We start from the raw sequence: 23,631 nt of genomic DNA on the forward strand, positions 1-23,631 counted from the left end.
AAACATTTCCAGAATCGTGCGATGAATTTTGGACCCCGATCAGAAACAATATCAGTGGGCAACCCATGAAGCCTGAACACATGGCGGAGGAACAAAACTGCCAACCCTTGAGCAGAAGGCAATCGAGGAAGAGCAATAAAATGAGCCATTTTACTAAAATGGTCCACTACCACCCATATGACTCAGAATCCGGCTGAAAGGGGAAGGTCAACCACAAAATCCATGGAAATATGAGACCATGGCCTGAGAGGAACAGTTAACGGCATAAGTTGCCCGATAGGCAAGGAACGGGGAACCTTATGCTGTGCACAAACCTGACATGAATAAACAAATTCCTTAACGTCTTTAGAAAGACTAGGCCACCATACTGAGCGAGAGACTAACTCCAATGTCTTAGTGATTCCCGGATGCCCGGAACTTTGTTGTCATGAAATTCAGTTAAAACAGTGGCTCTCAAAAATTCAGGGACGTAAAGACGACCAGCAGGAGTAAATCTAGGAGCTTGGTGTTGAAGCTGGTTTAACTGGGTAAATAAATCCTGTGTGAGGCCTGCCCGGATGACCGAAGATGGAAGTATGGGGGTAACAACAGGATTGCTATTGTGAACCGGAAGAAAGCTACGTGACAGGGCATCAGCTTTAGTATTCTTGGAACCAGGCCTGAAAGTGATTATAAATTTGAAATGAGTAAAAAATAATGCCCAACGTGCCTGCCGGGCATTAAGCCGTTTAGCTGATTCAATGTATTGCAGGTTCTTATGGTCCGTCAAAACCGAAATAGTATGTTTTGCTCCCTCCAGCCAATGCCTCCACTCCTCGAAAGCCCACTTTACCGCCAGTAACTCCCGATTACCAACATCATAGTTGGATTCAGCGGAGGAGAATTTTCTGGACATAAAGGCACAAGGATGTAACTCCAGAGACTCCGGATCCTTTTGAGAAAGGACAGCCCCCACTCCAACCTCTGATGCATCAACCTCCACAACAAAGGGCAACTCCGGATTAGGATGTCTGAGGACTGGAGCCGAGACAAAGGCTTGTTTCAAGGCCCGGAAGGACAACTCAGCTTCATGCGACCAGTTGGTAGGATCCGCTCCTTTCTTTGTCAGAGCTACTATAGGAGCAACCAGGTCAGAAAAAGAATGAATGAACCTCCTATAATAATTTGCAAACCCTAAAAAGCGCTGAATTGCTTTTAAATTGGTGGGTTGCGCCCAATTAAGGATGGCCTGGAGCTTCTTTGGTTCCATGGAAAATCCCTGAGGGGAAATTATGTACCCTAAAAAAGATACTTCCGTTACGTGAAAATCACACTTCTCCAGCTTGGCATATAAATGATTCTCAAGTAACTTTTGAAGAACCAGACGAACCTGGGTAACATGTTGTTCCATCGATTCAGAATAAATCAAGATGTCGTCTAAATAAACGACCACGAATTTCCCTAGGAAGTCACGGAGCACATCATTAATGAGGTCTTGAAAAACTGCTGGAGCATTAGACAGGCCGAACGGCATCACCAGGTATACGTAGTGACCCGACTGAGTGCTGAAAGCCGTCTTCCACTCATCTCCAGATTTAATTCGGATGAGGTTGTAAGCTCCTCTAAGGTCAATTTTAGAAAAAATCACAGCAGAACGTAACTGATCAAAAAGTACAGAAATTAACGGCAAAGGATAGGTGTTTTTTACTGAGATCTTATTCAGGGCTCTAAAATCAATGCATGGTCTAAGCGAGCCATCCTTTTTCTCCACAAAGAAAAAACCTGCACGTAAAGGAGATTTTGATGGTCTAATAAATCCTTTCTCTAAGCTCTCCTGAACATAATCATTCATGGCCGATGTTTCTGGCCCGGACAATGCATATAATCTCCCCTTTGGCAATGCGGCACCTGGAATTAGCTCAATAGCACAATCATAAGGCCGATGGGGAGGCAGAATGTCCGCATTGCCTTTGGAGAATACATCGGCAAACTCCTGGTATTCCACAGGAATGAGCTCTGGAATGATAGCTGCTACTCTGACTGGATACGAAATACATTCCTTAGCACAAAATGTACCCAATTGGGAAATCTCCCCGGAACGCCAATCAATGGTGGGATTATGAAAGGCCAGCCAAGGGTGACCCAGAACAACTGGAACTGCTGGGCAATGTGTTAGGTAGAATTCAATATTTTCGGAATGTAAGGCTCCTACTGTAAGTACTACGGGAGGTGTACGGTGAGTAATAACCCCATTGGAAAGTGGACTCCCATCTAAGCCGTGCATGGTGATACACCTATCCAATGGTAACTGTGGAATGCCTAAGGCCTTAGCCCAAGTTAAATCCATAAAGTTTCCTGCAGCTCCACTGTCAACAAAAGCCGACACCAAAGAACTGAGGCTGCCAAAGGAAACCTTAACTGGAACTAAAAGAGAGTTATTCGAGGAGATAAGCTGCAGACCTAGGTGAACCCCCTCACAATTCACCTGGTCAAGGCATTTCCCGACTTGTTCGGACAATTACGAGCAAAATGTCCCTTACCACCACAATACAAACAAAGACCGGAATTTTGCCTTCTGGTCTTTTCCTCAGGAGACAGCCGGGAGAGACCCATCTGCATGGGCTCTTCAACGTCCTCAGGAATGGAATAAACACAAGGACTAGACCTTACAGTTGTTCCTCTTTCAGCCCTCCGCTCTCTGAGACGACGATCAATCTTAATAGAAAGCTCCATGAGTTTATCGAGAGTCTCAGGAGCGGGGTACTGGAGGAGACTGATTTTAATAAACTCTGATAAACCGAGGCGAAACTGACTGCGCAGGGCTGGGTCATTCCAGCCACAGTCGTTCGACCAACGGCAAAACTCGGTACAATTAACCTCTGCAGGATTTCTACCTTGTTTGAGAGCGCGCAGCTGACTTTCAGCGGACGCCTCTCTATCTGGGTCATCATACAAGAGCCCTAAAGACTTAAAGAAAGCGTCTACTGACAACAACGCAGGATCCTCTGCTCTTAAACCAAATGCCCAGGTCTGAGGATCCCCCTGGAGTAAAGAAATAATAATCCCAACCCGCTGAGATTCAGTACCAGAGGAAGTAGGTCTTAAACGAAAATAAAGTTTACAGGACTCTTTAAAATTAAAAAAATATTTTCTATCACCAGAAAAACGGTCGGGCAAATGCATCTTTGGTTCAGGGACTACCTTTGGGGAGGCTCGCAAAAGATCTTCCTGCGACCTCACCCGAAGAGAAAGATCCTGAACCATCTGAGTAAGTTCTTGAATCTGATTGACTAAGAGCTGGCCAGGATTTGGCCCTAAACCTGTCGGATTCATGAGGCCAAAGAACTTTAACAAAAACTGAACGAGAAAAAATTAAACCCCGTTTAATTTTAGTTTTTGGTATGGCCGGTAATAATGTTATGATTCCAGCACTCTGGTCTGAGGAGATCTTATTGCGAGGACCGGAGCACTGGAACGTAATGCTGGGGAAGGGAGCGGGAATGGAAAATAGCCCCTGGCACCCTAACTCCGTTGTCTCGCCCGTGCTGTCAGAAATCCCCTGCGAGACTATGGTTGCTTAAGCCCATGGCAGCCGCGTTTGAAGGGCGGATTATGTCTGCCCAACTCCGATGCCCCCTCAGGTCTTAATGGGAGACAAAGGGAAATCCGAGGCAGGGTGATAACAAGGGGCTCTCTGACTAAACAACCAGGCCAGGGGCTACAAGAAACTAAAAACTAGAATATGTGCGGAAAAACCGCCAGGGAAAAGGACAACCAAAATATCCACTTGTCCACTCTCCTACCCGGCACCGCCGAGTTCCGGAGAGGACTTGTGGAAGCGGAACCCTCCGCAAATGCTCCGAAACAGAATATAAAGATAAAGCAGCTGAGCCGCAACACACGGCAGAGCCGCAACTCACGAACACCACTCGATATTCTCTGGTGATCGTTGAGGACAACAGGGGACCAAACGACTTCTTGGGATGAGATGACAACTCCAAGATACAGAACTTCTGAGGACAGGAATGACCGGATACAGCAGGACAGGAACAGACGTTCAGCAAACCAAAGCAGCATGCAGGAAGCTATTACCGGCGTCTGTGTGCAGCACTGAGCAGGTATTTAGCAGGGAGTCCTCCAATCAGATGCTTGGAGTCTGATTAACAAGATGCCGTGCAGCTGGCTTGCTGCACGAGCAGAAGACAAATGTGTGAATGTTTAAACTGATTAGATTGACCCTGCAACGGGGAGCGCGGTCCGCCTGTGGCGTCCCCGTTGCTAGGGTCCAGGCGGCTCAGTGTTACTAGGGAGCCGGCGGCTAAGCGCACACGGCGTCCCAGCGTTGCTAGGGACCCGGCGGCTAGCACGCCTGGCGTCACTAGTTGCTAGGCGCCGGGCCGCAAGAACCACGGCGCCTAACAGATACAGCGTTTAAATGAAGTAAAGTTTTATAATACAGGTTAAACTCGATGGACATTTTGTCTTTTTTCAACCTCATCAACTATGTTACTATGTGTGCGTATTGGTCACCAATAATCGCACATGTGCGAATGCATACTGTTGCAATCAGGTTTGAATTAGGCTCTGTGTGTCATAATACGTTCATCTATTCTAGTATCTCATTTCTATCAAGACTTTACTTACGTGTGCATTGCCCTCCAGATAATTTTAACCACATGCCTTCAATGCATGCCATTTTGATAGATCCATCTTGGAGGTATCCAGGACGGCAGATATAATTAGCAACCCTACCAGGGGGGTAACTTTCATCATTCCAATCACCTTGCAGTTCTGCTTCTTCTTCTGTTTGTTGTGGCTTTTGACAGTGATCTATAATAAAATGTGAAAAAATCAATTGGAGGCTTAAGTTCTATACTAAATAATCAGAAAGGTTTTACACTTGTGGATAGCTTTGTAGCACATTGAATAGGATATATGAAGCATGGTTGACAGTGACCAAACAAATTTTTCTATTAATTATGTATGATTTATACTTACCTCTTCTGTTTACTAGACATCCCAGCACACACACCTGTTTAAATAACTTTGATTAATTAGGCACCGCCTTGTGCATCAATAGACCTACTGCTCAGCTTTCCTCTTCAATAGGCAATTGTACCCTGTCTATCTCATCCACTGTCCACTATATTTTTAATATATGACAGTGGACAGCAGAAGTAGAGGTGACTTAACCTATTCTTCTTTCACCAGATTTTCAAGTACTCTCTCATCCATATGCTAGTATATCAGCTCTCTGCAATACATAGGTAACAGAGGCACTATGCAAGATTTATTGGACAGCAGAAGTACTTCATTGATATTTATGCCACAAACCACACTCTCTCATTTGTTTCAAATGGATCAATACTGCCACACTTTACTGGCTACGCCCAGAGATCAAATCTCGTTTGATCTTGGAAGCTAAGCAGTGATAGGCCTGATCAGTTCTTGGATGGGAGACCACCTTGGAATATCAGGTGCAGTAATGATATTACAATCAACAAAAAGCAGAAGTAGTGGAGAAACCTGTGGCTCATATCACCATTCCACCAACTTTATGTCTCTCTAGATCAGTCTGGTACAAGGGCCTAGCAGTCATTTAATAGCTACTTACATGCAAGATACAATTAAACCAAGTCAGATGTATTTTCTTTCCCTCTCTGCATCATATTATACTTACCAATAGCTAAAAGAGGCAGAACGTTACCTTTCTCCATCAACAGTAAAGAGCGATACCAGAAGGTATAACCATCAGTGGTTACCCTGAGAGCTTTCACCACTGGAGCACACTACAAATGACTAATCTCTTTGTCTTGATTATAAATCATTTGTGCTCCTAAGTCTTAGATATTACAGATATCTTTGTTTTTAAATATTTTTACCTATGGTGCATTCAAATTTGTGTGAGATCACAAAGGCAAGTTTTGGGATTAACTAGGGTTTATTGAAATCCACATATAGTTAACACTAATTAAACCTTGCCCTCCTTGAGGTGGAGTTCAATGTTTCACTAACCTGTGTGTCAAACTGTTTTTTATCCATCAAGAATGAAAGTTATATTTTAACGCATTTTCATTGTCCAAGTGTGCCCCAACATAGAGTCTTTCTTTTCTTTTCTCCTTTTTTATTGACTATACTGACTCTGTGAGCACCACCAACACAACAAATATTAAATAAGTATTTCAGGATTTAATTATCATATGGTTGGTCTTCTCAGAGAAACCTAAAAAGCGGAATCTCTGAATTCTTAGTCTTGTGCGACGCCACGCCCCTCCTAGCTTCACTTTATAGATCAGACCAAGCACTTACTAGTTTAGGGTCTTTAATAGGGAGAGTTAATCAAATCATCAATTTTTCATGAAATTTTGAATTCAAACAAATTGAATAAAACCAGACCTACTTTGGGTTATGTCTGGCTAATACAAAAATACACATATATGTTGTCTTGGGCTGTGCTAATGGGTAGATGAGATATTGCTAGAAATAGGCTCTGCTGCTCTGGGAAATACGAGGGTACCTCCTGTCCCTCAAATGCAAATTCAAAAAACAAAGTTACTAGCACACAACCAATCTATTTCTATAGAGATCATATGACTAATTATCTGTATAGAGTATTGAAGCAAACACTTAATGGATAAGGTACATAAATGTACTAATAGAACAAATCATATAGATTATTTAAATTAGGTTTAAGTCCATCAAATAAAGTACTTACTGTACAGCATACAAACTTGAGCGAGAAAAACCCATACAGTATAAAAATACTAAAATACAAATGCATGAAAAAACAGATACTAAAAAATAGTTAACTGAATGCTTGTGATGTAGGAAAATATAAGAACCATATGAAAGACCTCATAAAAGAAGGACATCTACACCTCAAGAAAAAGATAATCACAATCAGTTTTTATATTTCAGACATAAAAAGGAAATGGAAGATATAATGACACAAAAAAGTGAGCGAAAGCTAGATTAATGGGAGAAAGTACCATAAGTAGAATTAGATCTTTCAGTATACATCTCGATGAACTGTATCAATGCGAGAAAAAAAGATAATAAAATCTTGGCAACATTGCATCTCGAAAATGATGCAGACAAAAGCATGGACACTTATTTAGATCTGGTTTACAACAACATCTCACAGCAGAATAAGAAATATTCCACGGAACATCCACATGTCATCAAAATGCAGAGAATTTTATTTTTATTTTAGAGGCGAGGAAAGATAAAAGGTATATTATAAATTTGAGAAAACACATACAGTACTCACAGGGCCACAAATTCAGGTTCTAAATAAAAGCCTTAAATTTGCTCTAACAAATAAAATCAGTAGATATGATACGTATGTAGATCTACAGAAATATACAATCAACTTAAAGAAATTTTTCTAAAAAGAGAGGAAAACAAATTAGACTGATAAAAATGTGGAAGAATCAAGAGATAAGTACAGAGATATTTAATTTCAAAAGAAATACAATCGTTTATCCAAAACGTAAAAAGGTCCTTTTATAAATTATTATAAAAGCTTGTTGAGGCTGACATCCAAAAAATATCAAAACAATTGACAAAGAAACAATGTAACATCACAAAAGAAGATGATACACAGGCATCAAGGATATGTGTGGATATCACGTATTTGCTCTAATCATCTCAATTGCTCCAGCGGGGCATCACACTGGGAGTGCAGAAGCTTTTGTAGTGAACCGCCATATATCACCAAATAAGAGCGTCGGGCCACTGAGCATCACAACCAGGAGACATAATACTCCTTGAGCCTCAGACCACTCCAGCGAATAAGAGAAACAGCACCTGTGAGCAGGGATGCCGTATGGGTAAGATCCCTACACAGTACACACGCTGTTTAATCAAAGCGTACGTGCAATTAAGCCCTCAATGGACAGTATTACTAAGCAGAGCTTATTAACAGAGACTGTGCATGTCTAAACAAAACATCTTGGTCTCCACACTGGTTTGATTTCTTGAAGAAGGCATACATTAGTACAAGGTATCTCTTAAAGGGACATTGCACTTTCCTACTTCTCCATTTCTTATTCCTCATTTTTAATACTAATTTTTTATCTTTATGTCAATTTTTTTGTTACATTTTTCTATTTTATTTTTCCGGCATTCGCATTGGATACTCATTGTTACAACATTTTGTGATTCATTATTAATATAGCTATATTGTCTGCATTTTAGATATGTTTTATGTATTGAATTATAGCCATTTAGGAATAAAACTTTTTTACTAACTACAGTAAGAAGGGGAGAACTCATGGAGCTATAATCTAAGCAATCTAACTAGATTGCTTAGATTTTAGGCATGATCTGTTTGTGTGTACCCCCCACTGCGATAGCGATGCGCTGCCCCACGCGGCGCTATCACTGGCTCTAGATTGGCCTGCATGCAGGCTCAATCTAGCAGGTCGCTCATTTCACCCACTGGGTGAAATGAGCGCCCCCCGCACCCGCCCTCCAACACGCTCATCACACATCGCACTGTGCTGAGTGGGGGGAGAGCTGTGTGCTGAGCGGTTCACTCAGCACACATCTCTCCCCACATCTGCCCATGAATATGGTCCTTAATAGTGGTGTATGTTGATTCAGCCATATTGCATACCTAGGTCATAATTAGCGCAGAAATCTCACTTTTTTCTTCTGTGTTTACTGGTTAGTCTTTGTTTACAAATACCACCGTAGGGTATTATTAGGTGCATATACTGTACACATATGCATTTTTTTCTGCCGCTGAGAAAGTATTTAACTTTTAAAATGGTGTAAAATATCGAAAAATTATTAGTGCCTGAATTATTAAGTGGTTTCATCTTTTAGGAAATATAAGCAGACACAAAATAATGAAGACAAAGAGATATATCTTATTAGACAGAAGGAGACTAAGAAGGTAATCAGATGTGCAAAGGCACTAGATGAGAAGAAAATGGTCCTGTTAGTGGGTAAAGGAGGCAAAACTTTTTAAATATATATGTAAAGGAGAAAAATAATAGGAGGAATAATAAAACTAAAGACAAAGACTGGGAGTCTTGTAGAAGGAGACAATGTATTAGCAAATCATCTTAATAATTATTTTTGCTCAGTATTCAATACTAAAAGAGAGGGGAAGGGGCCACAGTTAAGTTGCAGCAATATTCAGGAAAATTAAACAAGTACATTTACAGAGAAGAAGGTCATAACAGAACTCTTAAAGCTGAAAGTGGATAAATCTATGGGGACAGATAGGATACATCCAAGGATACTAAAAGAGCTTAAAGAGGTGCTGGTAGCACCATCAACTGAATAATGTATTCAGTCATTAGGTACAGGAGTAATTACAGAGGACTGGAAAAGAGTGACTGTAGTCCCATTGCACAAAAGTGGAAGCAAGGAAGAGGCAAACAAAGCCAGTGAGTCTTATATCATAGTAGGGAAATTCATGGAAACACTATTGAAATAGAGAGTTGTATATCATATCAAACCCAGCAATTTACAGGATCCCAAATATCATGGATTCACTGGGGGGAGAACATGTCAAACAAACCTTATTGACTTTTTTGACTGTGTGACTTAAGTGATGGATAAAGGTGGAGCCGTGGATATACTGTACCTTATTAAGACTTTAAGGCTTTTGACACTGTTCAACATTGCAGACTGCTAAATAAACTGAAAAGCTTGGGATTGGATACTAAGACTGTTGAATGTATAAGATCTTGGTTGCACGATAGAAAACAGAGAGTTGTAATAGATGGAGTGCATTCACAGGAGGGAAATGTTACCGGTGGAGTACCCCAGGGATCTGTACTTGGACCAGTGCTGTTGAATAGCTTTATTAGTGACATTGCAAATGGCATTAAAGGGAAAGTATGCCCCTTTTTGCAGATGACACAAAGATGTGCAACAGGGTAGACACACCACCAGGTGGGGTAAAACAAATGATTGAGTATCTAGGTAGACTAGAGGAATCGTGAAGAGTGTGACAATTATAGTTTAATGCCAAAAATTGCTAAATCATGCACTCAAGTCTCAAAAATCCAAAAGCTAAATATAGTATTAATGACTCTATACTGGAAACTACTGAGGAGGAAAGGGATCTAGGAGTCACTATTTCAGGTGACTTAAAGGCAGGTAAGCAATGTAACAAAGAAATGATAAAGGCTAGTCAGATGCTTGGCTGCATTGGGAGAGGAATCAGCAGCAGAAAGAAAGAAATAAGTCATTATGCCACTGTATAGGTCATTGGTACGGCCTCATCTAGAATACTGTGTTCAATTCTGGATGCCATATCTTCAAAAGGATATTAATACAATAGAGACTGTACAAAGAAGGTCAACTAAAATGGTGCATGGCCTACATCACAAAACATACCCAGAAAGACTAAAAAATCTCAATATGTATTGTTTTGAGCTGAGAACGGAAAGGGGGGACATGATATAAACTTTCAAATATATCAAGGGTTTTAACAAAGTCCAGGAGGGAAACATTCTTCAAATGAAGAGAAGCAATAGGACACGAGGACATCCACGGAGACTGGAGGGAGGTAGGTTCAGAGGAAATTTGAGGAAAAATTATTTCACAGAAAGGGTAATGGACAATTGGAATAGCCTCCCATCAGTAGTGGTAGAGGCTAAGACAGTAGAGCAATTTAAACATGCATGGCATAGACATAAGGATATCCTTACAAAGAAATAAGGATCAAATAAGGTTGGAGATAAAAATATACAGTAGTAAAAAAAAAAGGGGCAAACTAGATGGGCCAAGTGGTTCTTATCTGCCGTCAAATTCTATGTTTCTATATTCCTATTATAAAAACAAACTGCACAATTATGTGAAAAGGAATTAATGAGGGAATACTTTCCAAAAATAATATGGATACAGTATGTGGATAAAATAACTTTATAAATGCATTGACAACATGTGACATAAAATAACTTTATAAATGCATTGACCACGAGATGTGGAAACATGAAAAAGATCTTGGAAACATCAGGACTACAACAGGACCAGATTTACTTTATTATAGAAGAAATACATTTCATTTTAAACCAGTGAACCTTGAATTCACAAGTGAAATCTGTAAAGTCAGTATTATTTTCTTGATTATACAATTATTTTTAGACAATAATAACTTGCAAATTAAGACCTGCACAAAATGGTAGACTGCAGTGGTTTTCTCAATGCATCAAGCAATCACCACAAGAGGCACTCGACAAAACTTCTGTAGAGACTCATTCTCCCAATTAAAAAAATCCCCAAAAAAACAAACAACAGATAAATGATGGCACTCCAAAAGAATTTTCTCAGGATAAAGTGAGTTCATACAGAAAACCTTAAAAGGACACTGACACATATTTATGGCAGATAAAGAACTTCGATAAATCTTACCAAATAATCCCCAAATCATCTATATATTTTCACCAACAATTAAGACCACCCACGTAAAAAGTAATCTTAAAATTAAGAACACCAGCACAGACATGTGGCTCATCTCAGAAGCATCAGGGTTTTATAACTGTGGAAAATGTATAACATGTAGAAAAAAAGGCATACAAAGTTGCAAACCTATAAAAACCCTATTATATATCAGTACAACAATTATGAATATACTGTCACATAAAAGAGCAGATCACATGTAACATCAAAGTAATGAGAAATCTCCTGTATGCCCATGTGGGCTCCAAAATGTTGGGAGGACAAAAAGGAAACAAAACACGAATCAGGACATAAAAATATTCAGAAATCGGACAAAAGACTGAGAGACGATTTATTACCATCCGCATCTAAGGATGTGGATGTGCTATGATAATATTGGCAAAATCCTCAATGTGATAATTGATTACATTGCACGGATGTACTGTACCAACATCACCACTACTACCACCTCTGCTGCCAGCCTGGCACCTATATCACCATCACGAAGACTGCTCGCGTGCCCTGTGACCCCACCCACACAACCCTGATCATGCTCACCAACACCAGGGGATTTGTGATCGGAGCTTATGGAGGGCTGCTTGTCATCGGTGCTTCCTGCTGCTGTAACCTCTGGTGCTGTAAAGGGAGCTGCCACTGTGCAGTATCACTTTACTGCACCAAGGGTCACAGGAGCAGTAGGAAGCCCCGATGACCAGCAGCCCACACTGGATCAATGATCACGTTTCCCGAGTAGGTGAGTATGATTTTTTTAAAAATTTCATTATTTTTAACTATGATCCACCTAGGGGCAGAGAAAGCTGTGCAAGGGTAAAGGATTCGCAGTGAGCCCTGTGATTATGACACCCAGAGCTGATGTAATTATCACACAGACACACTCCTTCCTCCTCGCGGCCTGTTTTCTATGACACTGACACACTCCCTCGCTATGCAGCCTGCGCTCTATCACACTCCCTCCCCCAGCGGCCTGCGCTTTATCACACTCACACACTCTCTCGCCATGCAGCCTGCACTCTCACACACTCAATCCCTCCCGGCCTGCCTTGTATCACACTGACACACTCCCTCCCCCAGCGGCCTGCGCTCTATCACTCTCACACACTCAATCCCTCCTGGCATGTGCTGTATCAAACTGACACACTCCCAATCAGTAGCGGATCTTGCTACGGGTACGCAGGATTTTTTCCTGGGGCGCCGATTTCTGGAGGGTGCTGCCGCCGTCTGGAGGGCGCCTCCGCTTTAGCAAGATCCGCTACTGGTGCCCCCATTCCTCGGTAGATGCGGTGCAGTGCGGTGGGAGCTGCACATAGACACTAGGGGTCATGATTGACCTCTAGTGTCTATGCAGTGCTATGGGAGAGATGTCATGACGTCTCTCCCATAGAATAGCGGAGCGGCGCCGGTTGCCGGAGATGGAGGGCAGCAGCGGTCGTGAATCAGAAGCGGGGATGGTGAGTATTAATTAATTTATTATTTTTTTATTTTTGTATGCGGCACAAATCTACTGGGGGCACAAACGGGGGCACAACTCTACTGGTGGCCCAAATAGGGGCACAACTTTACAGGGGGCATAACTGACCATGCCCCTTTATGAAGCCATGCCCCTATTTTTGCCCGGGCACCACAAGGGCTAGATCCGGCCCTGCTCCCTATGACCTGCGCTCTATCACACTGACACACTCCCCCCCACAATGGCCTGCACTCTATGACACAGACACACTCCCTCCCCCAGCGGCATGTGCTGTATCATTCTCGCATACTCCCTCTCCCCCATGGCCTGCACTGTATCACTCACAAACTCCCTCCCCCCTGCAGCCTGTGCTCTCTATCATGCAGACACACTCCCTCCCCCAGCGGCCAGTGCTCTATCACACTGACACACTCCACCCCCCTGTGGTCTGCACTCCATCACACTGACACACAACGCTTCCCCCATGGCTATCATACAGACCCCCCCCACACACACACGGCCTGCGCTCTATCACACACACACACACACACACACACACACACACACACACACTTCCTCACCCTTGTGCTATATTAAGCACTACTGCCTGTACAAGCTCACAATTAAGACACACACAGAGAAGTAAATATGGAAGTCACAGACACACAAAAGAAGTTCACACACACATACATTTCCCCCCAACTCACTCTTGCCTTACACTCAACAGAGTGCAGTCTCACATGCAGAGCCAGCCCAGGATGTGCACCAGCTTCTCCTCTACCTCTCCGAGTCCCTGCATGTGAGCAGCAGCCTGATTCCCGTGTAGCTCCGCCCCCTGAGTCCTGTGTAGCTCCGTCCCCTGAGTCCCATGTAGCTCCGCCCCCGGCTGAGTTCCTGTATCCCCTGCGGCCCTGCCAGACTCCATCCAGAGCGGATCCCGGAAACGTGGCCGTGGCTGCTTGTACTGTCGTACTACAGTACCATCTAAATCTACACTGCAGAAGTGGGGGGTATGCTGTAGCAGTGCTTTAAACTGTTTCTGGCAAGCTTCTGTAACAGGGAAAAAAAATCCCTGACTGCAGCAGCAGCAAAGCAGATCCTGTGGGCCTATTTTGATTGGGGCCCTATTGTTAATCCGGCCCTGCCAACAGCATAGTGTCATGTTCAATGTACTCGGAACCCGAGAGACAGGGTGGTAGTAGGTGAGCTCCGAGTACTGAAACGTGATGCTGCAGTTCATGCTGAGATTTGCAGCAACCACTAACAGAAAACCCTGACTTCGTTATCTCTCCCAAGTGGTCGGTCAATGCCTGCGAGACTATGGTTTCTTGGGCCGATGGCAGCCGCATTTGAACGGTTGGATTAGGTCTGCCCGAACTCCGATGCCCCCCGGTCTTAGTTGGTGACAAGGTGTTAACCGAGACAGAGAGAGAACAAGTGGAAAACTAACTAAGACATACACGAAAGAGATAGGGGAACCACTGCAAAAACAATAAACTAATTTATGTGCTGCGCGACCGCCAAGAAAACCCGTAACCAAAATAACGTTGCTCAATCAGGCAGCACAGTCCCTGCATCTTAATTGAGCCAGCTGTCCGTGGGCACGCGGCGCACAGCATCCTGGCTGCTTAGCAACCGCCGGGATCATTGTGCAGAACGGCCGCCTGGCGTCCCTGGTTGCCATGCAACCAGCTGGGGATGGGGAGTTAGAGGCAGAAGTGATGCGCCGGCACCGCTGCCTAGCAACGGCCGGGAGCCGGCGCGTCCCACTATACCACCACCGCTAACACATAGCACAAATGAGTCAGAAATGTATATAATAATAATAACACAGTGTGGTTGACTTCACTGACACTGTAGCACAAATGAGTCAGAAATGAATATAACAATAATTACACACGGAAGTTGACTTCACCGACAGCGTTGCACAATACGTGTATGAGTAAGAAATACTATACTGTGGTCCGACCGGCAGTGTCACAGTACTTATGAAAATAAAATAAAAATTGTATAGTACACTGGAATACAGCACTAAAAAAATAAAAAATAATTATATATGTAGTTTAGGCTTTTTTTTTTTAGCTTTTATTATTTTAATTTTACACTGGGGCAGAGCCCCTGCATTGACAGACAGATTACCCCTTTCAGATACAGCTGACAGCGAGAGAGCACCTCTTTTTCAGATACAGCTGACAGAGAGAGCTCCCCTGTCAAATATAGCAGACAGAGAGCACCCCTTTTAAATACAGTAGAGAGCACCCCTTTTTTATATACAGCTGACAGAGAGGACCCCTTTCAAATACAGCAGACAGAGAGCACCCATTTTTCAGATACAGCTGACAGAGAGAGCGCCTCTTTCAAATACAGCAGACAGAGAGACACTCTTTTTCAGATACCGCAGAGAGAGAACACTCCTTTTTCAGATACAGCTGACAGAGAGCACCCATTTCAGATACAGCTGACAGAGAGAGCAACTCTTTACAGATACAGCTGACAGAGAGAGAGAGCACCCCTCAAACGCAGCCTGTAACATGGCAGTTAGGAGCTGATTGGCTGGTACTTATTCTCTCTTCATTTTATCACTCTCCAAGCGATGACGCATCTACCCCATGATCTGATAATGTGGTTGAGGTTCGCAGAACTGTTATGTGTAAAAAGGAATCAGTATATACTATCTCGATATAACACTGTTTTATGTCGCTGAATGGAGGTTCTGCTGTAAGTTTGTTAACCACTGGATATGATTAATAGTGTTTGTTTATTTGCAATTGTTTTTCATTATGAAAAAGGTCACGTGTCCAGTGGTCATGTCAGAAACCTTAGAAATATGTCATATTTCAGCTAAATGTTAAAGTCAGTTCTATAGTACTGAACCACCTTTCACATATATATATATATATATATATATATATATATACATACTGTATGTAAATATACATTTTATATACTGGCCTCCCTGACAATTACCTCGCTCCACTGTAATCTATCCTCAATACTGCTGCCCGGCTCATCTTCCTCACCAAATGCACTACATCCACCTCCCCTCTCCTACAAGCCCTTCACTGGCTTCCCTTCCCTTTCAGAATCCAATTCAAACTTCTCACACTCACTTACAAAGCCCTCACCCACTCCTCTCCCATTTACATTTCTGACCTTATCTCCCTTTACTCTCCCACTCGTCCTCTTCGCTCTGCTAATGCATGCCGACTCTCCTGTCCTCTGATTACTTCCTCCCACTCCTATCTCCAAGATTTTTCACGTGCTGCTCCCTTTCTCTAGAATTCTTTACCTCTCCCCTCAGACCTCCACCTCTATACAAATCTTCAGATGGGCTCTTAAGACCCACTTCTTTACCAAACCCAGCCAAATCTCATCCTAACCCTCTGTTCCATGCTCTCTATGTACCCCATCTGTGTCACCCCTGTCTGTCCACCCATTCCTTAGAATGTAAGCTCTCACGAGTAGGGCCCTCTTCCTTCATGTGCTTATCCTTTTCTTACTTTAATAATCCTTAACTGCAAAAATTCCGCAGTTTTTTGGCCACCTTGGAACTTATCTCTATGTCGTTTACTTGTGTAGTTATGCTTATTTACCCTGTACTTGTCCTATATTGTCTTCAACAGTAAGTCACTGTTTTGAATATGTGCATATACACTCTGTTATTGGGTGCTGCGGAACCGTTGTGGCACCATATAAAAAAAGGATAATAATAATAATATTATATATATATATATATATATATATATATATATATCTCTGGGACAGAGGTGCCGATTCATGTGTTTGGTGGTGGGTGCTCAAGCAAAAAAATAGGACTTTAATTACCTACCGGTAAATCCTTCTCTCGTAGTCCGTAGGGGATGCTGGGGTCCATATTAGTATCATGGGGTATAGACAGGTCCACCAGGAGCCATTGGCACTTTAAGAGTTTAATAGCGTGGGCTGGCTCCTCCCTCTATGCCCCTCCTACCAGACTCAGTCTAGAAACTGTGCCCGAGGAGACAACATACTTCGAGAGAAGGAATTACACAGATAGTGGTGAGATTCATACCAGCTCACACAACAGGCAAATCCGGCCAACATGCCGGAACAACTCAGCAACAGCTGAAACAGTAAATAACGCAGAACTTACCTAGGAACCAGGCAGTGCTGAACTATAAAACCAATGCAGGAAAACGCAGCGCTGGGTGGGCGCATTGCATCTTTTACGGGGGATCAGTACGTAATCCGGCTGGACGGGATCCCGGCGGTCGAAATACCGACGCCGGAATCCCGACCACACAATCCCGACAGGGGTGGCGATCGGAACGCAGCCCCTTTTGGGCTCGCTTCGCTTGCCATGATGCAGGCACACTATTATATTCTCCCTCTATGGGTGTCGTGGACACCCACGGAGAGAGAATATGTCGGGATTGTGGCGGTCGGGATTCCGGCGCCGGGATTTCGACCGCCGGGATCCCGTCCAGCGGGATGTTGACCGCATCCCCTCTACAGACTACGAGAAAAGGATTTACCAGTAGGTAATTAAAATCCTATTTTATCTTACGTCCTAGAGGATGCTGGGGTCCATATTAGCACCATGGGAATATACCAAAGCTCCCAGTATGGGAGGGAGAGCGCGGAGGCTCCTGCAAGACTGCTTGACCAAACTTGAGGTCATCAGAGGCCAAAGTATCGAACTTGGAAAACTTGGCAAACGTGTTCGACTCAGACCAAGTAGCAGCTCAGCAAAGTTGTACAGCCGAGACACCCGGACTGCCGCCTAAGACGAGCCCACTTTATGAGTAGAGTGGGCCTTTACAGATCTTGGACACGGCAATCCTGCCGTAGAATATGCATGCTGGGTAGTGAACCTGATCCAGCGTTAAATCGACTGCATAGAAGCAGGACACCCCATTTTCTTTGATCATAAAGGACAGAGTCAGTTTTTCATATGACGAGCTGTCCTCTTCACATAAATCTTCAAAGCCCTCACTACACCCAAGGCCTTTGAAGCAATTGAGGAGTTAGTAGCCACTGGTACCACAATAGGTTGGTTGATATGGAAAGCCAATACAACCTTAGGTAGGAACTGTGGCCGAGTCCTAAGTTCCGCCCTATCTTCATGCAAGATCAAATAGGGACTTTTCAAGACAAAGCCCCCAATTCCGACACATCGGGCAGAAGCTAAGGCCAACAAAGTGACCGACTTCCACGTAAGAAACTTGATGTCAGCCTGCAGTAGAGGCTCAAACCAAGCTGATTGCAGGAACTGCAACACCACATCAAGATCCTAGGGTGCCGTTGGTGCCACAAAGGGAGGCTGGATGTGCAGAACCCCTTTCAAAAAGGTCTGAACCTCAGGGAGGACAGCCAACTGTTTTTGGAAGAAGAGGGACATAGCAGAGATTTGGACCTTGATGGAGCCCAATCTCAGTCCCATATCCACACCTGTTTGCAGGAAAAGGAGAAAAGGTTCAAGTTGAAACTCCACCGCAGGAAATTTCTTAGATTCACACCAAGAAACATATTTTTTCCAAATGCGATGGTAATTGTTTAGACATTACCCTCTTCCTAGCCTGTATCAGGGTAGGAATAACCTCACTTGGGATACCTTTCTGAGCTAAGATCTGGCGCTCAACTACCATGCCGTCAAACGTAGCCGTGGTAAGTCTTGATAAGCGAACGGACCCTGCAGTAGCAGATCCTCCCGAAGATCTAAAGGCCTTGGATCTTCCAGCAGAAGATCCAGCAGATCCACGTACCAAGCCCTCCTTGGCCATTCCAGAGCAATGAGGATTGCCAGAACCTTTGTTCTTCTTACCAGTTGAAGAACCTTTGGTATCAGGGAAAGTGGATGGAACACATACACCGACGTGAACACCCACGGTGTTACCAGTGCATCCCCCGCCACTGCCTGTTGGTCCCTCGACCTGGAACAGTACCTCCGCAGCTTCTTGTTGAGGTGGGAGGCCATCGTGTCTATGTGAGGAACCCCCACCAACCGGTTACCTCCTCGAACACCTCCGGATGGAGGCCCCACTCTCCCGGATGGATATCGTGTCTGTTGAGGAAGTCTGCTTCCCAGTTGTCTACTCCCGGAATGAAGATTGTCGACATCGTCACTGCACTGCGTGCCTTTCTGCCCAGTGGCGGATTCTTGACACCTCTGACATGGCAGCCTTGCTGTTCGTTCCGCCTTGTTGGTTTATGTAGGCACTGTGGTCAAGTTGTCTGAGTGCACCTGAACAGCCCGATCCTGTAGAAGGTGTGTTGCTTGCAGATGGCTGTTCTACACGGCTCTTAGTTCCAGAATGTTTATCGGGAGAAGGGATTCTTGATCCGACCACCTTCTTTGGAAGGTTTCCCCCTGAGTGACTAGTCCCTAACCTCTTAGACTTGCATTTGTGGTTAGAAGGATCCAGTCCAGAACCCTGAACCTTCTGCCTTCCAGAAGTTATGGTAGTTGAAGCCTCCAGGGGAGCAAAATCCTGGCTGTCGTTGACAGACGTATCCGCTGGTGCATGTGTAGGTGAGATCTCGACCACTGGTCCAAGAGATCCAGCTGAAAGGATCAAGCATGAAACCTTCCATACTGTAGAGCCTCGTAGGAGGCAACCATCTTCCCCAGAAGGCGGATGCACTGATGAACCAATACCCGGGAAGGCTTTAAGACATCCCGGACCATTGATTAAAACACCAATGCTTTCTCCACTGGTAGAAACACCCTCTGCACTTCCATGTCTAGGATCATCCCCAGGAAAGACAGCCTCTTTGTCGGCTCCAGATGAGACTTTGGAAGGTTCAGGATCCAACCGTGCTCCTTGAGCAGATGTGTCGTGATAGCAATGTATCTTAACAACTTCTCCCTGGATGACGCTTTGATCAGAAGATCATCCATATACAGAATTATGTTCACCCCTTGCTTGCGCAGGAGAACCATCATTTCCGCCATCACCTTGGTGAAGACCCTTGGCGCTGTGGAGAGGCCAAACGGCAGCGCCTGAAACTGACAATGATCGTCCAACAGAGCAGACCTTAGGTATGCCTGATGCGGTGACCAAATGGGAATGTGGAGGTATGCATCCTTGATGTCCAGGGATACCAGGATCTCCCCCTCTGTCAGTCCTGCTATGACAGCTCTCAGAGACTCCATCTTGAATTTGAACTCCCTGAGGTAGGGGTTCAGAGATTTTAAGTTCAGAATTGGCCGTACCGAACCATCCGGCTTTGGTACCATGAAAAGGTTTGAATAGTAACCTTTCATCCACTGATGAGGTGGAACTGAAACAATGACCCTGGATACCACCAATTTTTAGATAGCTTCCAGAAGAATTGCTCTGTCTGCCGGCAGAGCTGGCAAGCCTGACTTGAAAAAACGGTGAGGTGGGAGATCTTGAAACTCCAGCCTGTACCCCCCTGGACACTATATCCAGTACCCAGGGCCCAGGCCAGACGACACCCAGACGTGGCTGAAATGGCGGAGTCTTGCCCCCACCTGACCTTCCTCCAGGCCTAGCTGTCCACCGTCATCTGGAGGACTTTGGGGTATCAGAAGCAGGCTTCTGATTTTGGGAGCATGACCACCTCTGAAGAAGGTGTTTAAAGGCTTGTTCTTTCTATTCCTCGTGGCTGTGACGTGTCTGGTGCAAAAGGCTTCTTCGTAGCCAGTGCAGCTGAGGGGAGAAAAGGAGACTTTTCCGTGGTAACCCTGGGAATCCACGCATCCAGCGCCTCTCCAAAGAGAGCCTGACCTGTATATGGTAGGCCCTCCACGCTCTTCCTGGATTCCACATCCGCAGACCATTGGCGCAGCCAGAGACCCCTGTGAGCCGAGATGGACATGGAGGAGATCCCCGCAGCCATGGAACCCAGGTCCTTCATGGAGTCTACCAGGAACCCTGCAGAATCCTGAATATTACGTAAAAATAAATCTACATCACCTTTATCCATCGTAGTCGATTCCTCCTGTAGAGTGATTGACCACCTGACAATAGCCTTAGAAAATCAAGCACAGGCTATAGTTTGCTGCAGTATAGCCCCTGAAGCTGTGTAAATGGGTTTTAGAGTAGCATCCACCTTGCGATCTGCCTGGTCCTTCAACGCGGTAGATCCCGGGACTGGTAATACCACCTGTTTGGACAGCCTAGAGACAGAGGCATCGACTATTGGTGGAGACTCCCACTTTTTTCTATCTTCCTCTGGGAAGGGAAAAGCAACCAAGACCCTCTTAGGGATCTGGAATTTTTTCTCCGGATTTTCCCAGGCTTTCTCAAAGATAGCAGTTTAATTCCTTAGATGCGGGGAAAGTGAGGGGGAACTTTTTACTGTCTGTGAAAAAGGCCTCCTCAACCTGCTCAGGAGTTGTGTCAGTAATGTGTAACACATCCCTCATGGCCTCAATCATCAACTGCACCCCCTTAGCAAGTGATGCCATCCCCCTCGACACATCCCCATCGCCGTCTGCAGTGTCAGAATCGGTGTCCGTGTCATCCTGCATAATCTTGGCAAGTGCACGTTTGTGAGAATGTACTGCAGGGGACCCCGAGGGAGCAGTATCAGACCATACAGCCATAGGGGATTGCAATACCTGAGTTGCATGCTCAGTTCTTGTAACCCTCTCAGAAATCTGAGAAATAGTCCCCGTAAGAGAGGCTAACCATTCCGCCTCTCTAGCTGGGATCTGCGCTACAACAGTGCAATCCTGATTACATGGGATGGGATCTTCCTGGGAAGATAAATCCTCTGCAGCATATGAAACGGAGTCTCTAGACATGTTTGCAATTTCACACCAATCACCCCACACACACACAGAGTACTGAGCACACAGAGTGTCCCCCCCCCCCCCACAAGAATTGCAGAGAGACTCAGAGATTGGAGCCAACCCACACACTGTGCTATAATAGGTATAGTGAGACCCCAAACCAGCACTGACTGTGTCCCTTAATAGGTGACACAGCCTTTACACAGCCTCCCCTCCCTTCTACAACCCCCTGGTACCGTACAGATAGCTGGAGGTGCTCTGGAGGGACTGTTCTTCCACTGGCAGTGTGTCTGCAGGCAGGAAAATGGCGCTGAAAACTGCTGGGTCTGCTCTGAGGAGAAGCTCTGCCCCCTTAATGGCGCTGTCTTCCCGCTCTTCTGAGATTATACTGGCCTGAGGATTTTGTGCTGGCTGAGATCCGCAGACCCCAACAGGCTTGATTTGGTCAGTGTAGGGTCAGGTGCTGGCTCAGGGTGCCCCTCACAGCGCCGCACCGAAGTATCAGTGAGCCATCTGGGAGCGCAGTTAATACTGCACTCCTACCCTTAAGCCGCAATCTTTACACTGACCCCCGGCTTGTAAGGGGGGACAGTGACTCACTTGCCACACTTCAGCTCTGCAAGGGGGTGGCAGCGTGCTGCTGGGGTGAGCGTTCCCCTGTGGCGGGGGGCGTGATCTGTCCCCTCTGGAGCTCAATGTCCAGTTAGCAGAGACAGTGGCTCAGACCCCTCAGGGCAGACACTGCTCCTTCCCTCAGTCCCTCGTTGCAGGTAGGCTGTTGCCAACAGGCTCCTGTAAAAAAACCCTCTAAAATAAACATTTTCTACAAAAGCTCTGTAGAGCTCCCCTAGCTGTGACCGGCTCCTCTGGGCACATTTTCTAAACTGAGTCTGGTAGGAGGGGTATAGAGGGAGGAGCCAGCCCACACTATTAAACTCTTAAAGTGCCAATGGCTCCTGGTGGACCTGTCTATACCCCATGGTACTAATATGGACCCCAGCATCCTCTAGGACGTAAGAGAAATATAGGGGAATGGCTTCATGGAGAAGAGGCGTGGTCACAAAATAATACCATTTCATGTTACGCAACACAGTAGTCTCCATTATTCAAATTACGGCAGCAGAGTCCCCTCTTTACACATTATAGCAGCAGAGTCCTCTCTTTACACATTACGGCAGCATGGTCCCCTTTTTAAACATTACGACAGCAGTCCCCCTTTTTACACATTATGGCAGCAGAGTCCCCTTTTTACACATTACGGCAGCAGTCCCCCTTTTTACACATTACGGCAGCAGTCACCTTTTTACACATTACGGCAGCAGAGTTCCCCTTTTTTCACACTGCACTACATTCCTCACAATTAATTAAAATATCTCAGTGCCTCTCTTTATGTGAACTCACCATAAATCCTCTCCCCAACGGAGCACCAGGCTGAGTAGAATGAAGGCAGCAGCGTTGAGTGAAAGGAGGAGGCGGGCTTGGTAAGCTGTATGGGAGACAGCAGGGGGAACGATCATTTACTGACCGAGGTCGACGGACTGATAAGTTACCATCTAACCTTCTTTTAAGAATGCATATATTGGATTGCTGATTTTGGCCCTATAGGGCAGATGTATTAACCTGGAGAAGGCATAAGAAAGTGATAAACCAGTGATAAGTGCAAGGTGATAAATGCCCCAGCCAATCAGTTCCTAACTGTTAATTTACATATTGAAGCTGATTAGCTGGTGCATTTATCACCTGCACTTATCACTGGTTTATCACTTCCTTATGCCTTCTCCAGGTTAATACAACTGCCCCTACATGTGCTATGATGTCTGCATACAATGACACTCATTCCGAGTTGTTCGCTCGTTAGCTGCTTTTAGCAGCATTGTACACGCTAAGCCGTCGCCCTCTGGGAGTGTATCTTAGCTTAGCAGAATAGCGAACAAAAGTTTCGCAGAATAACAAATAGAAATTTCTTAGCAGTTTCTGAGTAGCTCCACACCTACTCACAAATAGCGATCAGCTCAGGCCGTTTCGTTCCTGGTTTGAC

The 23,631-nt window shown here is 44.8% G+C and overlaps 1 protein-coding gene across 4 annotated transcripts in view; it reads right to left on the reverse strand.

The window, feature by feature from the left end:
- The window catches only part of LOC134957932 (complement factor H-like), a 1,300,757-nt gene that overhangs the window by 1,253,827 nt on the left and 23,299 nt on the right, over nucleotides 1-23,631 (reverse strand). For all 4 annotated transcript variants that reach the window (XM_063940180.1, XM_063940181.1, XM_063940178.1 and 1 more), the window contains exon 2: nucleotides 4,624-4,809. In XM_063940180.1, the coding sequence (XP_063796250.1) occupies nucleotides 4,624-4,809 (186 nt within the window). The remainder of the gene's footprint in view (nucleotides 1-4,623; nucleotides 4,810-23,631) is intronic.

This window comes from Pseudophryne corroboree, chromosome 9 (genome assembly GCF_028390025.1).
Source record: "Pseudophryne corroboree isolate aPseCor3 chromosome 9, aPseCor3.hap2, whole genome shotgun sequence".
Taxonomy (NCBI): Eukaryota; Metazoa; Chordata; class Amphibia; order Anura; family Myobatrachidae; genus Pseudophryne; species Pseudophryne corroboree.